Consider the following 19,985-nt stretch of genomic DNA (forward strand, 5'->3'; position numbering starts at 1 on the left):
ACACGCCAAATGCAACTTAGCATGCATCCTATACGCACGGCACAGAATAAAAAAACATTTTCGGCCGAGCATATCTGATGCTTGCCAAAAATGAAATTACCACAAGAGCTATGCGGTGGCTGTGGTGTTAACTCCATTTTGGCGTGCATTGGGCATGCGTAGACGCTTATGCGGCTTAGTAAAAGGGCCCCTATATTTGGAGTACTTTTCACAAGGTTTCTTTAGATGAATTGGATCCTTTTACAAACATAGAAACATGACGGCAGATAAAGGCCAAATGACCCATCCAGTCTGCCCAAATTTGCAAAATCACACTGTTATTTAGACAACTGCCCAACCTATTTAATGAAACTGATGCCCGCAGAGTTTAAATAAGTTTTACTTCAATGGATTGATGATCATCTTAATACTGGTATGTTTCTCGAAAAGTTTGTTAATATTGTTTTAACACCTATACTAACCAAATTCTTCTGCAAAAGGAGATGTGGCAAACTATAAGCCTGTTACGTCTATTCCCTATTTTACCAAAATAATGGAGGCACTGATAGCTAAGCAATTGAGTCTTATTTGGATCAGTTTGGTCTACTACATGGTTCATAATCAGGCTTTAGTATAAACCATAATACAGAAACCTTGCTTGATGCACTATTGGATTATGTTAAAAATCTTTTAAGTTGGAAACAAGGTGCTGTTATAATGCAATTGGATCTATCTAGCGCCTTTGATTTGCTGGATCATGCAGTTTTGCTAGAAATCTTGGGCAAGTTCGGTATCTTCTTATCTTCTCAGCATAATAAATATAAACCTACCACTTTAAATATCCCCAACTACTCCCTCCTCATTTCGGATAGCCTAAAACTACTCGGAGTCACAATCGATCGGCACCTAACCCTGGAAACCCAAGTAAACTGCACCACAAAGAAAATGTTCTATTCGATGTGGAGACTTAAACGTATAAAACCTTTCTTTCCACGAGATGTTTTCCGCAATCTAATACAATCAATGGTATTAAGCCACTTAGATTACTGCAACGGAATCTATGCAGGATGCAAAGAACATTTAATCAAGAAACTTCAGACTGCCCAGAACACAGCGGCAAGACTGATCTTTGGAAAATCAAAATTTGAATCTGCCAAGCCCCTTCGTGAAAACTTACACTGGCTTCCCATTAAAGAACGCATCACCTTTAAGGTCTGTACCTTGATTCATAGGATCATCTACGGAGAAGTTCCCGAATACATGTTAGATCTGGTGGATCTACCACCCAGAAACAGTTCCAGTTTCTCCCGATCCTACCTAAATTTATATTATCCAGATTGCAGTGGCCTTAAATACAAATCTACCTATGCATCCAACTTTTCCTTCATAGACACACAACTATGGAATGCACTACCCAGAACCTTAAAATCAACTCAGAATTATTTAAATTTCAGAAAATTATTGAAGACCACCATGTTCAAAAAGGTATACCTTCCAGACTCAACCTAATCTTAATTTTTCCTGTTTTCAGCAAAATCCATGGACCTTATTATCTTGTATTACCCTGTAATAACTGTTGTTATCTCTGTTGTTTTATATGATATCTATACGCTTAATAACCTACTATTACATTGTTCATTTTTACTTTCTGAACTGTAGCCTACCCTATGGTTATGTGTAAGCCACATTGAGCCTACAACTAGTGGGAAATGTGGGGTATAAATATATTAAATAAATAAAAAGTAACATGTTTTGGCTTGGTTTAGGGGCTTTTTGAATGCTAGACCCTATTAAGTTCCAGGATGGTTTGACGGAAAGATGGTCATTACATTCAGGTGTACCTCAAGGTTCACCGTTGTCATCGATTCTGTTTAATGGCCTAATGTCATCACTAGTTAGACTCCTGGAGAAAGAAGGCTATAAGAACTATATATATTTTCAGATTATAGTACTATTATATTCCTTGTCTCTACCGATCTATATGATGTGTATAGTTCAATTTCCTGCTGTTTTTCACTTATTTCTAATTGGATGTCTTCTCACTATTTCAAATGAAATAAAGAAAAAACAAATTTTTTATTAATAGAGACAAAATCAACACAAGAAGTAAAATCTAAGCTGACTATTGATGGTGAAAGTTTTACACTAGATCAGTCTATAAAGATACTAGGTATTATTTTGGATAACAGGTTGACTTTGGAACCTCGATAAATTAAGAACTCCTTGTATATCATGAGAAGATTAAGGGCTATTCATACATTTCTATTGATTGACCAGTTCAGACTTGTACTTCAATCACTGATGCTTAGTAGGTTGGATTATTGTAATATTGTTTACTTAGGATTACCAAAGTACCTACTGAGAAAATTACAAACAACCCAGAATATTGCAGTTCGCCTGATCTATTCTCTCAGAAAATCAGACAAAATAATAGTTTACTTTATTAAACTCCATTGACTCCCAGTTGAGGCTAGGATAGCTTTTAAATTGGGATGTTTTTTTATGGAAAATTATGCATGGATTAGTACTGCCTTATTTGATATCTCTTGTGCATTATGCGTTAGGTGGAAAATTGTATAACACTCAAAATTCTCTCTTGTATGATTTTCCGAGCCCTAAGGGTATTATTTTGAAGAGATATTTTATGCGTCTGTTTGCGTATCAGGCAGCTAAGTTCTAAAAATCTTTATCCAGTAGTTTATGGTTTTTATCTTCTCTTTACATGTTTAAGAAGGGTCCGAAGACCATGTGACTAAGAAATAATGGGTGTTAGCTTTGTTGGGTTATTCTATATTTGTTACTGTGGTCTAGAGTCTTATTGTAATCTGCTTTGAAGTATGCAAATGGAACTAGGGGACTATAAGAAATTACCTCTAACTGTACCTGTAAAAGCTTGTAAGAAAAGCAACGGCAAGGCAGGCAAGCAGAAATGCTTATTAGCAGAAGCATCCACTTTCTGCCTCTGCAGAGCTATTAGTAGATTTCAGCTATCCATGCTGTTGTCCACAGTACTTTGTAATAGAAGCAGTGACTTGGTATAAGCCTCATATGCACACGAAAGAGTTTGGCTAGGCTGTGCTCTGCACGTTTGTAAATATGCAAAATTTATCATATGAAAATGAGTACACCCTTGGAAAATAGAAACAAATGGTTTTGACCAGAGACTCCTCTGCACAGTGACAGCTGTACTGGAGTAGGATGGTAGGGCAGATAGCAACATACCCATGGTCAAGTTGGTTGAGTTTATTTAGGGGCCCTTTTACAAAGGCGTTTAAGGGCCTAATCGCGTCCAGCGTGTGCTAAATTGGCATTACTGCCCAGCTACCGCATGCCCTGGGCGGTAATTCTGAATTTACTTGGTGGTAAACAGCAGTGGGTGCGCCGCACTGCATGCTTACCGCCCAGGTAGCATGTGAGACCTTACCGCTAAGTCCATTGGTTTGGCAGTAAGGTCTCAGTCTGAAACTGGACACACGCTGGTTTTCATTTTGCCGCACGTCCATTTTCCAGCCCCTTAAAAAAGGCCCTTTTTCCAGGACATGGTAAAAAAATGACCCAGCGTGCGCCCAAAAGATGCACTCGCACTGTCGCAGGCCACTTTTTGCTGCGGTTTAGTAAAAGAGCCCTTTAGTGTATGATGCCACGTGTCCGTGTAAGAGCTGTTTATCTTATCCTACTTTAAGTGACTGAAATTGATTAAGCAGTTTTGACAGTGGCTCATATCAGCTGTAGACATCTGCCAGATTTAATTTTATTATATAGTCTACTTTTAGCAAGTAAATTGAGGTTCGAGGCAGATGACAGCATCAATAAAAATCTTACTTCCACTTCCAGAACAGTTTAGTAAAGAAATATTAAATGTAACACTAGACCATTTATGGCATCAAAACTGAATTACTTTGTTTTCTTGTAAGTTTGTAGGTCCTGTGATTTTGTCACAGAGATGTACCCAAAAAGAATAAAGATGGGATCAGCTGTATTAACAAATGTGCCTTTTAGTGATTGGTTCTAAGGCAGCTAAGTCAATGGCTGGCAGTAAGGTCTCAGACCCAAAATGGATGCGCGCCAAATTTTATTTTGCCGCACGTCCATTTTTGGCAAAAATTCAAAAAAGGCATTCTTTTACAAGAGCGCTGAAAAATGGATCTGTGTGCTCCCAAAACCCGGTCCTACACTACCGCAGGCCATTTTTCAGTGCACCTTAGTAAAAGGACCCCTTTTATGTGTCACTATACTATTTGTGCCTAAAAGGGGCGTCCAAGGTTTCCTGAGGACGTCCTCGCAGGACGTCCCGGCGAAGGGGTAGGGAAACCCATATTATCGAAACAAAATGGACGTCCATCTTTCGTTTCGATAATACGGTCGGGGACGCACAAATCTTGAAATTTAGGTCATCCCTAGAGATGGTCGTCCTTAGACTTGGTTGTTTCTGATTTTCGGCGATAATGGAAACTAAGGACACCCATCTCAGAAACGACCAAATGCAAGCCCTTTGGTAGTGGGAGGACCCAGCATTCGTAGTGCACTGGTACCCCTGACATGCCAGGACACCAGCCGGGCACCCTAGGGGGCACTGAAGTGGACTTCAGAAAAAGCTCCCAGGTACATAGCTCCCTTACCTTGTGTGCTGAGTCCCCCAAAACCCACTCCCCACAACTGTACACCACTGCCATAGCCCTTAGGGGTGAAGGGGGGCACCTACATGTGAGTACAGTGGGTTTCTGGTGGGTTTTGAAGGGCTCACATTTACCACCACAAGTGTAAAAGTGGGGGGGGGGATGGGCCTGGGTCCGCCTGCCTGAAGTGCACTGCACCCACTAAAACTGCTCCAGGGACCTGCATACTGCTGTCATGGAGCTGGGTATGATATTTGAGGCTGGGATACAGGCTGGCAAAAAATATTTTTTAAATTTGTTTTGAGGGTGGGAGGGGGTTAGTGACCACTGGGGAGTAAGGGGAGGTCATCCCCGATTCACTCTGGTGGTTATCTGGTCAGTTCGGGCACCTTTTTGAGCTTGGTCGTAAGAAAAAACGGACCAAGTAAAGTCGTCCAAGTGTTTGTCAGGGACGCCATTTTTTTTCCATTATGGGTCGAAGACGCCCATGTGTTAGGCACGCCCAAGTCCCGCCTTCGCTACGCGTCTGACATGCCCCCTGAACTTTGGTAGTCCCCGCGACGGAAAGCAGTTGGGGATGCCCAAAATCGGCTTTCAATTATGCCGATTTGGGCGACCCTGTGAGAAGGATGCCCATCTTGCGATTTGTGTCAAAAGATGGGTGTCCTTCTCTTTCGAAAAAAAGCTTGTAAGCGGTTTACAATAAAAGCAATAATTGTATACATACATAATAAGATATCAGCTACTACAAATATATTCTATAAAGCAAAACAGTCATCACATTTACTCAGCATCATAACATTGTCTGAACAATAGAGTCTTTAAAGGTTTGCAGAAGGCATAATAGGATGAAAAAAATCAGAACTACAATTAGCCCAGGAATTCCAGGAATAAGGTCCAACATTTGAAAAAGCTTGTAATCCTGGTAATGCAAAAAGTCTTTTTTGTGAAGAACGCAATCATTGTGCAGGTAAATATTTAAGACCCTGTTTACTAAGGCGCACTAGCGTTTTTAGTGCGCGCCAATGCTAGAGACACCCATATATTCCTATGGATGTCTCTAGTGTTAGCGTATACTAGGCCCCTTTTACTAAACTGCGACAAAAGGGGGCCTGCGCTGGCATCGGTGCACGTTTTTCACGCGCATCGAGGCCCCCTTTTACCGCAGCAGGTAAAAGGGAAGTCTCTCTTTACTGCAGGAAATGGCCATGCGGCAAGTATGGCACTTGCCTTGCGGTCATTTCAGGGGGGGGGGGGAGGAGCCCTCACCGCCACCTATTGAGATGGCGGTAAGGGCTCCCACACTAACCCGGCGGTAAATGAGCAGTGTGCGGCACTGCCCAATTACCACCAGGTACACTTCTGGGGTACAAACAAATATATTTTTGTAGCGCCGGATATGACAGCTTGCTAGGGGTGGGACGTACTGCTGGGCTGCTGTGGTAGCCCGGTGGTACTTCCTGTTTAGCGAGCGATAAGCCTACATTGGGCTTACCACCACTTAGTAAAAGGGACCCACTAATTTTTAGCACGCGCTAAAACTGTTAGTGTGCCTACAACGTGGCTTAGTAAACAGGGCACTTAGTCAATTTCCTGGATAAATACAAAGGACAACCTAAAAACAATGCTTTGAAAACAAAACATAAAACTTTGAATTCCATCCATTTAGAAATAGGTAGCGAATGCAGGTTATACAAAATTGGAGTAATATGGTCAAACTTTTTGCACCAGATATAAGCTGAGCAGCTCTGTTTTGTACCTGCTGCAATCTCTGTAAGGTTACTTTCCTTGAACCAATCAATAAAAAATTATAGTAGTCTAATCTGTTTATAATGAAAGCTTGCACTAATATCAACAAATGTTCTTTAGCAAGTAAAAATTTCAGTTAAGTCAACAAACGCAGATAATAAAAACAGGCCATGCCTGTGCCTAAGTCTAGGTGCATCAATTTACACCAAAGAGAACTCAGTGTAAATACCAGCGCCTAAGTTAGGCATAGAGCAGGTGTATTCTATAACCATGCGTGTAGATTTTCGGGCCACGTTGTCTTTTTGGCAGCGTGCATTAGAATTTAAACGCACCAATTTACAGCATACGCATAGCAAATTGTGCACATAAATGGCCCGTCCAGTCTGCCCTTCCACATGCCTATCCCACACTTCCTTAAATTCTGGCGCAGTCTTTGTCTCCATGATCTCCACCAGAAGAAGGCCATTCCACACATTCACCCTCCTTTCCGTGATGGAATTTTTTTTTTTTAAGGTTCCTCCTAAGCATATTTCCTCTCAACTTCTTCCTACGCCCTGTCATTCTAGGGTATTCCTTCTTTTGAAAAATGCTCACCTCCTGTACATTGATGCCACTGAGCTATTTAAACATCTCTATCATAACTCCTCTCTCCCACCTCTCTTCCAGCGTATACATGTTGAGGTTTATAAACCTGTCCCCATATGTTTTATGATGGAGACCGGTTACCAATTTTGTAGCTGCCCTCTGGACCGACTTCATCCTGTTTATATCTTTCTGTAGGTGGGGTCTTCAGAATTGCACGCAGTACTCTAAATGGGGCCTCAGCAGAGACTTATACAGAGGCACTATCACCTTTTTTTTCCTGCTGGTCATCCCTCTCTTTATGCACCCAAGCATCCTCCTGGCTTTGACCGTTGCTTTTTCTACCTGTTTGGAAGCTTTTAAGGTCATTGGACACAATCACCCCCTTGTTAAGTAATTAAATTGTAGTCGCAAATCCAGAATACAACCAGATTGTGTGCGCAATTTCGACCATGCTATAGAGAATCCGAGGGTTAGCGTCAAATTGTGCATTAAAATTTATAGATCTAGGGGTATATGTGCTCTGCCTGTTAGTTTTCAGGACTGTCCCAACTCCTAAGACTATCTGATAGCATAAATAACTGATCCCTATTAACTTGATTCACACAGTTTATGAATTTATAAATTTCATATTCCTTCTCAATGTTTTTTTTCCTAAAGAGCCATAACCTGGTAAGATTTGCTGCAGAAGTGAGCCATCTCATTTCCTTAAATTAATTAAAACAATTAACATGCTGGCCCCCTGATACCTATTAAATTAGTTTTTTTCTCTCCCTGGGTCTATTTCTGTAACTCTGCACTCACTGGAGCAGCACAAAGCATTGTTCTGCACATTTACTGCCATACAGAACATACGATTTGATGGATGTGGCATGAAGCTCAGAAAATGCAACTTGCTAATGTTTAAGGGAACTTTTAAAAAGTGAAGAGGATGTTCACTCGTTCATCTTGATAATTCTGTTCTTCCGAGCTTTTAATTCGTAAGCATCTGGCACATGAGTCCCACCAAAAAAGCAGGCACTTGCATTGTCAAGAATGGATCTGGGAGACTGCTAGTATCGGTAGCTGTTTAGATCATATTGGAACACCAGAACCAAACTGGCATGCTGGAATTTCTCTGTTTAACTTGGGGGTCGATAATGAGCCAGCAGCACTCTGTATTTTGCTAACCACTGTAGACATTAATCCGAGAAATTCAATGCTGTGCCATGTCCAGGCTTCCGCATTGAATTTCCAGGTTTGTAGAGCTGGCTAAAGCATAGTGTTGTAGCTAAGGTGGGCTATGGGGGCCTGGGCGTCCCAAATTGGCTGTGGGCCTCAGGTTTGGCTGGCGGGGGTCCCCAACCCCCGCCAGCTGAAGTGTTTGTCCTATGCTGGTCTCGCTGCATTGCCTACCCTTCTCTTCTCGGTCGCACTGTGCACACTCATTTTAGTCAAACTGAGCACACACGACACTTTGCGCATTCTCAGTTTCAATAAAATGAGCATGTACAGCGCAGCTGAGAACAGGACAGGCAATGCGAGACCAGCATGGGACAAGCGCTTCAGCTGGTGGGGGTTGGGGACTCCCGCCAGCCAAGGTATCTTCATGCAGCGGTGGTGGGGGGTGGAAGCGGCAGTGTGGGACAGGAAACAGCAGTGGGGGGGGGGGGGGTGGCGGGGAGGCGGACCAAAATGTCATATCAGAAATGTGCCCATTTATCAGTTTAAACTATACATGTTTATATTGGATATTATTTATGGGTTTTGATTTTCAATTAGTGTTTAGTTTGTTTTTTTTAATCTGTATTTTATCTGTTTACACGCCTGAAGCAGGCCTTACAACCAAAACACAGCCCATGTCAAGTCAAGCTTGTATTGATCCAATAAAATTGTGTATGTGACCCACCTGGTTTCTTTGTATTTCTGTCATCCCCGCTGTTGTTTACTCTTGTTATTGGTCTGTGAATTGGTTCTTCTGTTTTTTTGCATCCCTCCATACAGGATAACATAACATAGACTTGTTTGCTAAGCAACTGAACCAGCCTGCCCAGTCACAACTGAACTAAAATGATTTTGCTGCATACTTTGCCAACAAAATTAAAAGTCTTCACCAGGATTTACAAGCAGTCCCACCCAGTCTCCAGCCAGCTAACCCAGAGCGCACAAACTCGCCCCCTCCTGACACAGACATATAGGACTTTTTAACCCAATAACAGAGGAGGGCCTTGACAAAATTCTAAGAAACCTTTGTCCAACTACCTGCTCCCTTGAACCCTGCTCATCAAAGATAGTGCAGCAGGCAAGCAAGGTCCTCATTGAAGGCACCACAAAATTCATGAACTCCTCTCTTTCTAATGGGCAACTACCAACAGCATTAAAAAGGGCAGTGGTGCGTACTTTGCTAAAGAACAACCAACCTTGACCAGGACAAACTTGAAAATTACCGGCCAGTATCCAACATCCCATTTTTAGGGAAACTTATAGAACAGTCTGTGATCAACTCAGTGATTGTCTAGAAGAGAGAAACTGGCTAGATCCATGTTAATCTGGATTCAGACCCGGTTAAAGAACAGAAACAGTCCTTGCATCCCAACTAGATGATCGCAGAAACCGAGAAAGGGGATTTGCCTCAGTACTGCTGAATTTCTCAGCAGCTTTTGACAATATGGATCACGATATTATGCTAGCACGACTGGCAGAAACAGGTATCAGTGGAACAGTACTTGCCTGGCTCAGATCCTATCAGACAGGCAACAGTCCATAGTGTTCGGAAGCACCTCATCACCACCGTGGGCATTGACCTGTGGGGTACCAGAAGGATTGATACTGTCATCTATTCTATTCAGTAACTACCTCAAGCCACTAGCCAAGCTGATTCAGTCAATGGACATTCGGTTGTACATCTATGCGGATGACGTGCAGCTACTCATATGCATTGAACCTGACTTACACACAGCCCTGAATAAACTGACTACTTGTCTAACATCAATTCAGGAATGGGCTAAAAACAGCAAACTTTGCCTGAACCCAAGTAAAACTGAGCTTGTATGGGTCTGTAACACAAGCGAGGACATACCTGACATCAAAATCTCTTTTGGGAAATATGAACTCCTCTCAAATCACAAGTCAGGAATCTTGGAATACAGCTCGATTCAACACTTACTTTGATCCCCCAAATCCAAGCAACATTCAAGAGCATCTTCTATCACTTGCAACAACTATGCTGCCTGTCTCCTTACACTGAGAAGGCAAGCCTTGTCTCAGTTGTGTGTGCATAACATCAAGGCTGGATTATTGTAATGCACTCTACACTGGTCTGACTGCAAATGGTTTGCACCAGCTCTAGTTGATTCAGAATGCTGCAGCAAGACTAATAGAAGGTTGTAAGTGACGTGACCGCATCACATCATTTTTGCATAAACTTCACTGGCTACTAGTACAATATAGAGCCAAATTTAAAACTCTCTGTTTGACCTTCAAGGCTTTTAAAGGAAATGGCCCAGAGTACTCGAAGAAGAACAGGATCTCCATCTACACACCTTCAAGGTCACTAAGGTCCTCTGAAGGAGTTTCCCTAACCACACCCTCTCCAAAGGACATCACACGATGTGATACCCACAAGTGAGCCTTCTCCAGAGTAGCCCCCACACTCTGGAATACACTCCCTGAAAGGATTTGTTTAACACAAGACTATCTCTACTTCAGGAAATAGGTGAAAGCCTGGCTCTTCAACCAGGCCTTTAACGAAAGAAGTAACTGACACTGGCTGCACATATTATAGCAGGACATGTTTACATAAGTACATAAGCACTGCCACGCTGGGAAAAGACCAAAGGTCCATCAAGCCCAGCACTCTGTCTCCGACAGCGGCCAATCCAGGCCCCAAGAACCTGGCAGAAACCCAGAATTTAATAACGATCAATGGACTTTTCCCTCAGGAATCTGTCCAGACCCCCTTAAAACTTAGCAAGGCTAGCTGCCATCACTACCTTCTCCGGCAATGAGTTCCAGAGTCTAACCACACGCTGAGTAAAGAAAAACTTTCTCCAATTTGTTTTAAACCTACCACATTCTAATTTCATCTTGTGTCCCCTAGGTCTATTATTGTTAGAAAGCGTAAACAAACACTTCACATCTGTCCGCTCTACCCCACTCATTATTTTGTAGACCTCTATCATATCACCCCTCAGCCGCCTTTTCTCCAGGCTAAAGAGTCCTAGCCGTCTTAACCTCTCCTCATAAGGTAGTCGTCCCATCCCTTTTATCATTTTCGTCGCCCTTCTCTGCACCTTCTCCAATTCCTTTATATCTTTTTTGAGATGAGGCGACCAGAACTGAACACAATACTCCAGGTGCGGTCGCACCATGGAGCGATATAACGGCATTATAACATCCTCATGCTTGTTTTTCATCCCTTTTCTAATAATACTCAACATTCTGTTCGCCTTCTTAGCCGCCGCAGCACATTGAGCGGAAGATTTCAACGTTCTGTCCACGATGACTCCCAGATCCCTTTCTCAGTCCGTAACTCCTAAAGCGGAACCTTGCATGACATAGCCGTAATTCGAGTTCCTCCTTCCCACGTGCATAACTACTCCTACTCTAGCCAAGACGTTCAAGCACCTTTCTGACCTCATTTGCAGCTCTCTTTAACTAGTTCCTTATTTTCTTACTCCTGTTACTCTGTGTTATCTATCTATATGTTCCATGCTGTCAGTTAGCAGAGCCAAATGAGCTGAGTTGCGGTGAGAAGTGTAAAATAGTTAGTTAAAATAGACTAAAACATTGAAGAGAGGCATCTAAATGTGTTCCTAATTTTGTATATGGGCTTAGGTTTTGTAACCAATAAAAAAAAAAGCTGCTATCAAATATTATAAAACATATATTAGGCTAATATCCTTAATACGTAGCAAGTTTTAAAATATTGGAAAACTCAAAAACACTAAGATGGAGTCAGCAGTCCAGCAGCGAGAGGGGTGCTATCCAGTCTTTTGCATTGAGTGTCACATGTATGATTATCTCCCAGTTGGTGAGATGTCATATGTTTGCGCCCAATGCAAAGAGCTCCTAGCTCTTAGAGAACATGTCCGTTCTCTTGAGGCTAGAGTAGCAGACTTGGTGGAGCTGAGGGAGACAGAGAGGTACATAGAGGAGACCTACAGGGATGTTGTAGAGAGGTCCCACCTCCAGTCTAGTAGCCCTTGTGCTACCTTGGAGGAGGGAGGTCTCCTAGAAGGAGAGCATCACCCTGGTGAAGTAGGAAGTACTCCTTTAGCCAGGACCTGCCCACCAGGGGATGTACTATCCTCTCGCACTGAGGATATGTCTCCAAGTGCTGCCCGGGAGGGAAAGGTTAGGACAGCTGTTGTAGTTGGTGATTCGATCATTAGGCATATAGATAGCTGGGTGGCTGGTGGACGTGAGGATCGCCTGGTGACTTGCCTGCCATCACCTAGATAGGATTTTAGATAGTGATGGGGAGGAGTCAGCTGTCTTGGTACATGTGGACATAGGAAAATGTGGGAGAGAGGTTCTGGAAGCCAAATTTAGGCTCTTAGGTAGAAAGCTCAAATCCAGATCCTCTAGGGTAGCATTTTCTGAAATGCTACCTGTTCCACGTGCAGGGCCCAAGAGACAGGCAGAGCTCCAGAGTCTCAATGCGTGGATGAGACGATGGTGCAGGGAGGAGGGTTTTAGATTTGTTAGGAACTGGGCAACATTCTGGGGAAGGGGGAGCCTATTCTGAAAGGATGGGCTCCACCTTAACCAGGGTGGGACCAGGCTGCTGGCGTCGGCATTTAAAAAGGAGATAGAGCAGCTTTTAAATTAGAAATGGGGGGAAGGCCGACAGTCGCTCAAAAGCGCATGGTTCGGGAAAAGGTATCTTGCAAAGATACCTCACAAACAGGGAAGATAGGGTTTCTGGATAGTGAGGTTGCACAACAGACCATGGTAGGCCAGGTGCCCTTAAATACAACTAAAGATCAGACAAAAGATGTCAAATCAATAGTGTCAGGTACTAAGCATCATGCAAAAAAGAACAACAAACATACTCTGAAATGTCTATATGCAAATGCTAGGAGTCTAAGAAATAAGATGGGAGAGTTGGAATATATTGCACTAAATGAAAAATTGGATATAATAGACTGGTGGAAGGAGGATAACCAGTGGGACACTGTCATACCGGGGTACAAAGTATATCGTAATGATAGGGTAGACCGGACTGGTGGAGGGGTAGCATTGTATATTAAAGAGAGCCTTGACTCAGATAGATTACAAATTCAGCAGGACACAAATCACACCTTTGAATCACTGTGGGTTGAAATTCCATGTATAAAAGGGAAAAAAATGGTGATAGGAGTGTACTACCGTCCGCTTCGCCAGGATGAGCAGGTAGACACAGAAATGATAAAAGAAATCAGAGACGCGAACAAAATGGGCAATGTGATAATAATGGGTGACTTCAATTATCCAAATATAGACTGGGTAAATGTAACATCGGAACACGCTACAGAGATACAATTCCTTGATGAAATCAAGGACAGCTTTATGGAGCAACTGGTGCAGGAGCCGACGAGAGAAGGAAAAATTCTAGACTTGGTCCTTAGTGGAGCGCATGATCTGGTGAGGGACGTTATGGTACTGGGGCCGCTTGATAACAGTGACCATAATATGATCAGTTTTGACATCAACCTTGAAGTAACTGTACACAGAAAGTCAAATACGTTAGCGTTTAACTTTAAAAAAGGAGACTATGATAAAATGAGAAGAACGGTAAAAAAAAAAACTTAGGGGGGCAACTGAGAGAGTAAAAACTGTACAACAGGCGTGGACGCTGTTCAAAAATACCATCCTGGAGGCCCAGGCCATACATATTCCGCGAATTAGAAAAGAAAGACGGAAGTCCAAAAGACACCCGGCCTGGTTGAAAAGTGAGGTGAAGGAAGCTATTAGGGCTAAAAGAAACGCCTTCAGAAAATGGAAGGAACCGTCTGAAAATAACAAGAAACAGCATAAGGAGTGTCAAAGCAAATGCAAGGCGCAGATTAAGAAGGCCAAGAGGGAGTATGAAAAAAAGATAGCATTAGAGGCAAAAAAACATAGTAAAAATTTTTTTCGGTATATTAAAAGCAGGAAGCCGGCAAAAGAATCGGTTGGGCCGCTGGATGACCGAGGGGTAAAAGGGGCGATCAAGGAAGACAAAGACGTAGCGGAGAGACTGAATGAATTCTTTGCTTCAGTCTTCACCGAGGAAGATTTGGGTGGGATACCGGTGTCGGAAATGGTATTTCAAGCGGACGAGTCGGAGAAACTTACTGACTTCACGGTAAACCTGGAGGACGTAAATGGGCAGTTCGGCAAACTGAAGAGTAGCAAATTTCCTGGACCGGATGGTATTCATCCTAGAGTACTGATAGAACTGAAAAACGAGCTTGCGGAGCTACTGCTAGTGATATGCAACTTATCCTTAAAATCGAGCGTGGTACCGGAAGATTGGGGGGTGGCCAATGTAACGCCCATTTTTAAAAAAGGCTCCAGGGGAGATCCGGGAAATTATAGACCGGTGAGTCTGACGTCGGTGCCGGGGAAAATGGTAGAGGCTATTATCAAAAACAAAATTACAGAGCACATCCGAGGACATGGATTACTGAGACCAAGTCAGCATGGCTTTTGTGTGGGGAAATCTTGCCTGACCAATTTACTTCAATTCTTTGAAGGAGTGAACAAACATGTGGACAAAGGGGAGTCGGTTGATATTGTGTATCTGGATTTTCAAAAGGCGTTTGACAAGGTACCTCATGAAAGGCTACAGAGGAAATTGGAGGGTCATGGGATAGGAGGAAATGTCCTACTGTGGATTAAAAACTGGTTGAAGGATAGGAAACAGAGAGTGGGGTTAAATGGGCAGTATTCACAATGGAGAAGGGTAGTTAGTGGGGTTCCTCAGGGGTCCGTGCTAGGACCGCTGCTTTTTAATATATTTATAAATGATTTAGAGATGGGAGTAACTAGCGAGGTAATTAAATTTGCTGATGACACAAAGTTATTCAAAGTCGTTAAATCGCGACAGGATTGTGAAAAATTACAAGAGGACCTTACGAGACTGGGAGACTGGGCGGCTAAATGGCAGATGATGTTTAATGTGAGCAAGTGCAAGGTGATGCATGTGGGAAAAAAGAACCCGAATTATAGCTACGTCATGCAAGGTTCCACGTTAGGAGTTACAGACCAAGAAAGGGATCTGGGTGTCGTCATCGATAACACACTGAAACCTTCTGCTCAGTGTGCTGCTGCGGCTAAGAAAGTGAATAGAATGTTGGGTATTATCAGGAAAGGTATGGAAAACAGGTGTGAGGATGTTATAATGCCGTTGTATCGCTCCATGGTGCGACCGCACCTTGAGTATTGTGTTCAATTCTGGTCGCCGCATCTCAAGAAAGATATAGTAGAATTGGAAAAGGTGCAGCGAAGGGCGACTAAAATGATAGCGGGGATGGGACGACTTCCCTATGAAGAAAGACTAAGGAGGCTAGGGCTATACAGCTTGGAGAAGAGACGGCTGAGGGGAGACATGATAGAGGTATATAAAATAATGAGTGGAGTGGAACAGGTGGATGTGAAGCGTCTGTTCACGCTTTCTAAAAATACTAGGACTAGGGGGCATGCGATGAAACTACAGTGTAGTAAATTTAAAACAAATCGGAGAAAATTTTTCTTCACCCAACGTGTAATTAAACTCTGGAATTCGTTGCCGGAGAAAGTGGTGAAGGCGGTTAGCTTAGCAGAGTTTAAAAAGGGGTTGGACGGTTTCCTAAAGGACAAGTCCATAAACCGCTACTAAACGGACTTGGAAAACTCCAAAATTCCAGGAATAACATGTATAGAATGTTTGTACGTTTGGGAAGCTTGCCAGGTGCCCTTGGCCTGGATTGGCCGCTGTCGTGGACAGGATGCTGGGCTCGATGGACCCTTGGTCTTTTCCCAGTATGGCATTACTTATGTACTTATGTACTTATGCAAGGACTTATTTTTAAAGCAATAAGGCTATAAATGCAAGTCTTATTACTAAAAATGTATTTGAAGAATTTGTTTTACTGTCTGATAATTTGACCACTATTAGGGGTTTGCTTTGCTCCCTACTCCTATTAATTCTTTTTACCCCTGACGCAGCCTGAGGGTGAAACGTGGCCACATCGGGTAACCATTGTAATGTAACATACTATCCACCTTATAAATGAAAGAGAGAAACGCCTAGATTTCGACCCAAATCGGGAGATAGACGTTTATCTCACAAAAACGAATAAATCGGTATAATGGAAAGCCGATTTTGGACGTTTTCAACTGCACTCCATCGCGGAAGCATACAAAGTTGACGGGGGCGTATCGGAGGCGTGGCGAAGGTGGAACTGGGGCATGGTTATCGGCCGAGGAGAGATGGGCGCCTTTTGCCGATAATGGAAAAAAAGTATGCGTTTGTAGCTAGAATTTGGGGCACTTTTCCTGGACCCTGTTTTTTCACGAATAAGGCCCCAAAAAGTGCCCTAAATGACCAGATTACCACCAGAGGGAATCGGGGATGACCTCCCCTGACTCCCCCAGTGGTCACTAACCCCCTCCCACCACAAAAAATGATGTTTCACAACTTTTTATTTTCACCCTCAAATGTCATACCCACCTCCCTGGCAGCAGTATGCAGGTCCCTGGAGCAGTTGTTAGGGGGTGCAGTGGACTTCAGGCAGGTGGACCCAGGCCCATCCCCCCCTACCTGTTACAATTGTGCTGCTTAATGCTTAGTCGTCCAACCCCCCCAAACCCACTGTACCCACATGTAGGTGCCCCCCTTCATCCCTTAGGGCTATAGTAATGGTGTAGACTTGTGGGCAGTGGGTTTTGAGGGGGATTTGGGGGGCTCAACACACAAGGGAAGGGTGCTATGCACCTGGTTGCTCTTTTACCTTTTTTTTTTGTTTTTGTAAAAGTGCCCCCTAGGGTGCCCGGTTGGTGTCCTGGCATGTGAGGGGGACCAGTGCACTACGACTCCTGGCCCCTCCCACGAACAAATGCCTTGGATTTATTCGTTTTTGAGCTGGGCGCTTTCATTTTCCATTATCACTGAAAAACAAAAACGCCCAGCTCACAAATTGTCGAATAAAACATGGACGTCTATTTTTTTCGAAAATACGGTTCGGTCCGCCCCTTCACGGACCTGTTCTCGGAGATAAACGCCCATGGAGATAGACGTTTTCGTTCAATTATGCCCCTCTAAGCCATACTTTGTATTGTTGTTTGAATATTTTTACTGCTGTATTGCTTATGTTTGACTTATTCTTGCTGTACGTCGTCTTGAGTGAATTCCTTCAAAAAGGCAGTAAATAAATCCTAATAAATAAATATAGACATAGACGCCAAAGAGGCGCCCTGATAGGTGAAGGGTCATAAGAACGAAGACCTTTTGCAGCAGCTTATCCTGAAGAGGTTTAAGCCTTAGGTAAAAGGGCTTTTTGGGTACTGATGATGGCAATTTGCCAAGTACTTGGATGATGACAATTGCTTCTATGGATGGTACAACGCAGTTTTAAACAGGCCATGTTGACGTGTACAGTGAGGGTATCTATAGTAGTCATCGGAGGTCAGGGAGAGGGTTGGGAGTTGGGGAGAAAATGTAAAAATGTATGAGGACACAGATATAACACAGATATTCTGTAATCCGTGTTTTGTTTTGTGATTTTGTACAATGTGCTATGATGGTCAATAAAGAGATTTAAACATAAATATAGACATTCTGCATATATGCTTCTAAGGCCTTAGCAGAGGAAATTAATTTTTAAATATGGTCTTTGTCTTGTTTTACAGCTTGGCTTTGCATCCTGAGCGAGCTCTGGTGGCCACAGGACAAGTTGGGAAAGAGCCGTTTATTTGTGTCTGGGACTCGTACACAGTTCAGACCATATCAGTACTGAAGGATGTGCACACGCATGGGATAGCTTGCTTGGCATTCGACTTAGATGGGCAGGTATGTTCACATTAATATTCTTATTCTCCAGCTTTCCTTTGCTGAGTTTCATATATTTTCTCCTAAGAGTTCTTTTCTGCAGCCTCTCCCCCGTAGGTCTCTTTAGATGGCCATGATACTCAGCGTCTAGAATTTTCATGTTTTTTTGCATGCATTTTCCCATTTCTTGAGAGGTTGCCGTCCCACTGGGGTCACTTGTTCCTAATGAAAATACATGAGTCTAAATGATGATACTTTAAAAGCTGTGGTTCATATCCTGTTTTGAAATTATCATATAATTGGGTTCTGCACAGTAATTGTAAAATTTGCTGAAAAGTGGTATTTTAAAACTCTGTTGCTTAAGGTCCTAGAACTCCTATTCATGATATACACGTGTAAAAACTGGCACATGGACATATAGCATTCACCTGTAAAATCCAGTTTAAGAAAGTAGATTTCTGTACATCACTACTACATGCTTGTGAAAATGGGGGGGGGGGGGGGGGGGGTATTGTGGGCGAAGCTAGGGCAGGACTAGGACAGAACTACAACATTTGTATTTTTATTTCATTAAGGGAATACACATGAATGTCCTGACAGGTAAACTTCAGAATTTACACCTGCTCATTCCAGCAAAAAGAGTGCTGATAAGGTGCAGTGAAAGCTGCCCTTTTACCTCACCTTACAGGCTCTTCTCCCCAATGATGTCCAAGCCCTCTGATCAGAACCTCCTCCCCCCTCCAATGATGACTACAGTTACAGTTTATTCACACTTTATATACCGCTTCCCTACTATAGTAGTTGAAGCGGTTTACAATAACAAAAGTAAGAACATATTAAAATATCAAAAGAACTCCATAAAAATAGTAAAGCACAATCACCCAAGACCATTCAATCATACAATATAAAAATAAAGATAATATTTATCTTCCTCTACATCTTCATTTGTATCTAAGCTCACCGATATTTCAATGAGGCTAACCCACAGGAAATGAGACTAAAAAAGCCCTCTGAAAAAAGTACGCCTTCAACAACTTCTTAAACCGATCAAGGGATTGCAGCTCCCATAGCTCTAGTGGCAGAGCATTCCACAGTTGGGAAGTCAAACATAAGAACTCCCTCTTATATGTAACCTCCAGCCGAGCACAGGTTACTGCTGGCACTTGTAACAAACATTCAGCCCCAGAACACAATATAGTACTAACAACTTACGCAATGTCAGTGTTATGATAAATTTTGTGTGTCAAAACCAAAACCTTGAACTGCATCCTATAATACATGGGTAACAAATGATGATTTATATATAACGGGGTAATATGATCATACCCACCCAAATCCCCCAATAAACGAATCCCCGTATTTTGCAGAGTTTGCAACTTACGCAATTCCATCTGAGCAATCACAACATGGCATTGACATAGTCCAACTGAGACATAAATAAACTATGCAAAAGAACAAAAAAAGAATCGTGACCTATCATACTACTCTTGGATCACAACCCCCCCAGCTCATAACCATCTTTGATCAGAAGCCTCCTCCATGCCCCTCTTCCTTGACCAAACCCCTCCAGATCCCCTACCCATTCCTGGGTCCTACTGTGAGGTAATCGTTGGTAGTGTAGTAAACCTGGATTTGGTCAACGGGAAGGGGTTTGGAGGGGTTTTCTGGACCTCCGGTCTGAAGAGAGTGGGGGATTGGAGGGGGTTCTGATCTGGGGTGGTTATCAGTGGGGGACGAGTTGTGATCTGGGTTAACAATATCAGGAGGAGGGGTGGTTGTGATTGTGATTGTGGGAGGATGACATCTTGGGTGGATTCTGATCTGGGGGGTAACATTATCTCGATGGGTGGGTTGTGATCAGGGGGGAGGTTCCTTTAAAGTATTTTTTATCATAAGAACATAAGAATAGCTATACTGGGTCAGAACAATGGTCCATCTAGCCTAGTATCCTGCCTCCAACAGTAGCTAATTCAGGTCACAAGTACCTGACAGAATCCCAAATAGTAGCAAGATTCATGCTATTGATCCCAGGGATAAGCAGTGGCTTTCCCCATGTCTATCTCAATAGCAGAACATGGACCTTT

General features: G+C 42.9%; 1 protein-coding gene across 1 annotated transcript in view; it reads left to right on the top strand.

Moving 5' to 3' along the window:
- EML5 (EMAP like 5) overlaps nucleotides 1–19,985 on the top strand; it is a 388,000-nt gene that overhangs the window by 58,700 nt on the left and 309,315 nt on the right. Inside the window, exon 3 of the mRNA XM_030214976.1 lies at nucleotides 17,763–17,922. Within this exon, the coding sequence (XP_030070836.1) occupies nucleotides 17,763–17,922 (160 nt within the window). The remainder of the gene's footprint in view (nucleotides 1–17,762; nucleotides 17,923–19,985) is intronic.

Source organism: Microcaecilia unicolor, chromosome 9 (assembly GCF_901765095.1).
Source record: "Microcaecilia unicolor chromosome 9, aMicUni1.1, whole genome shotgun sequence".
Classification (NCBI taxonomy): Eukaryota; Metazoa; Chordata; class Amphibia; order Gymnophiona; family Siphonopidae; genus Microcaecilia; species Microcaecilia unicolor.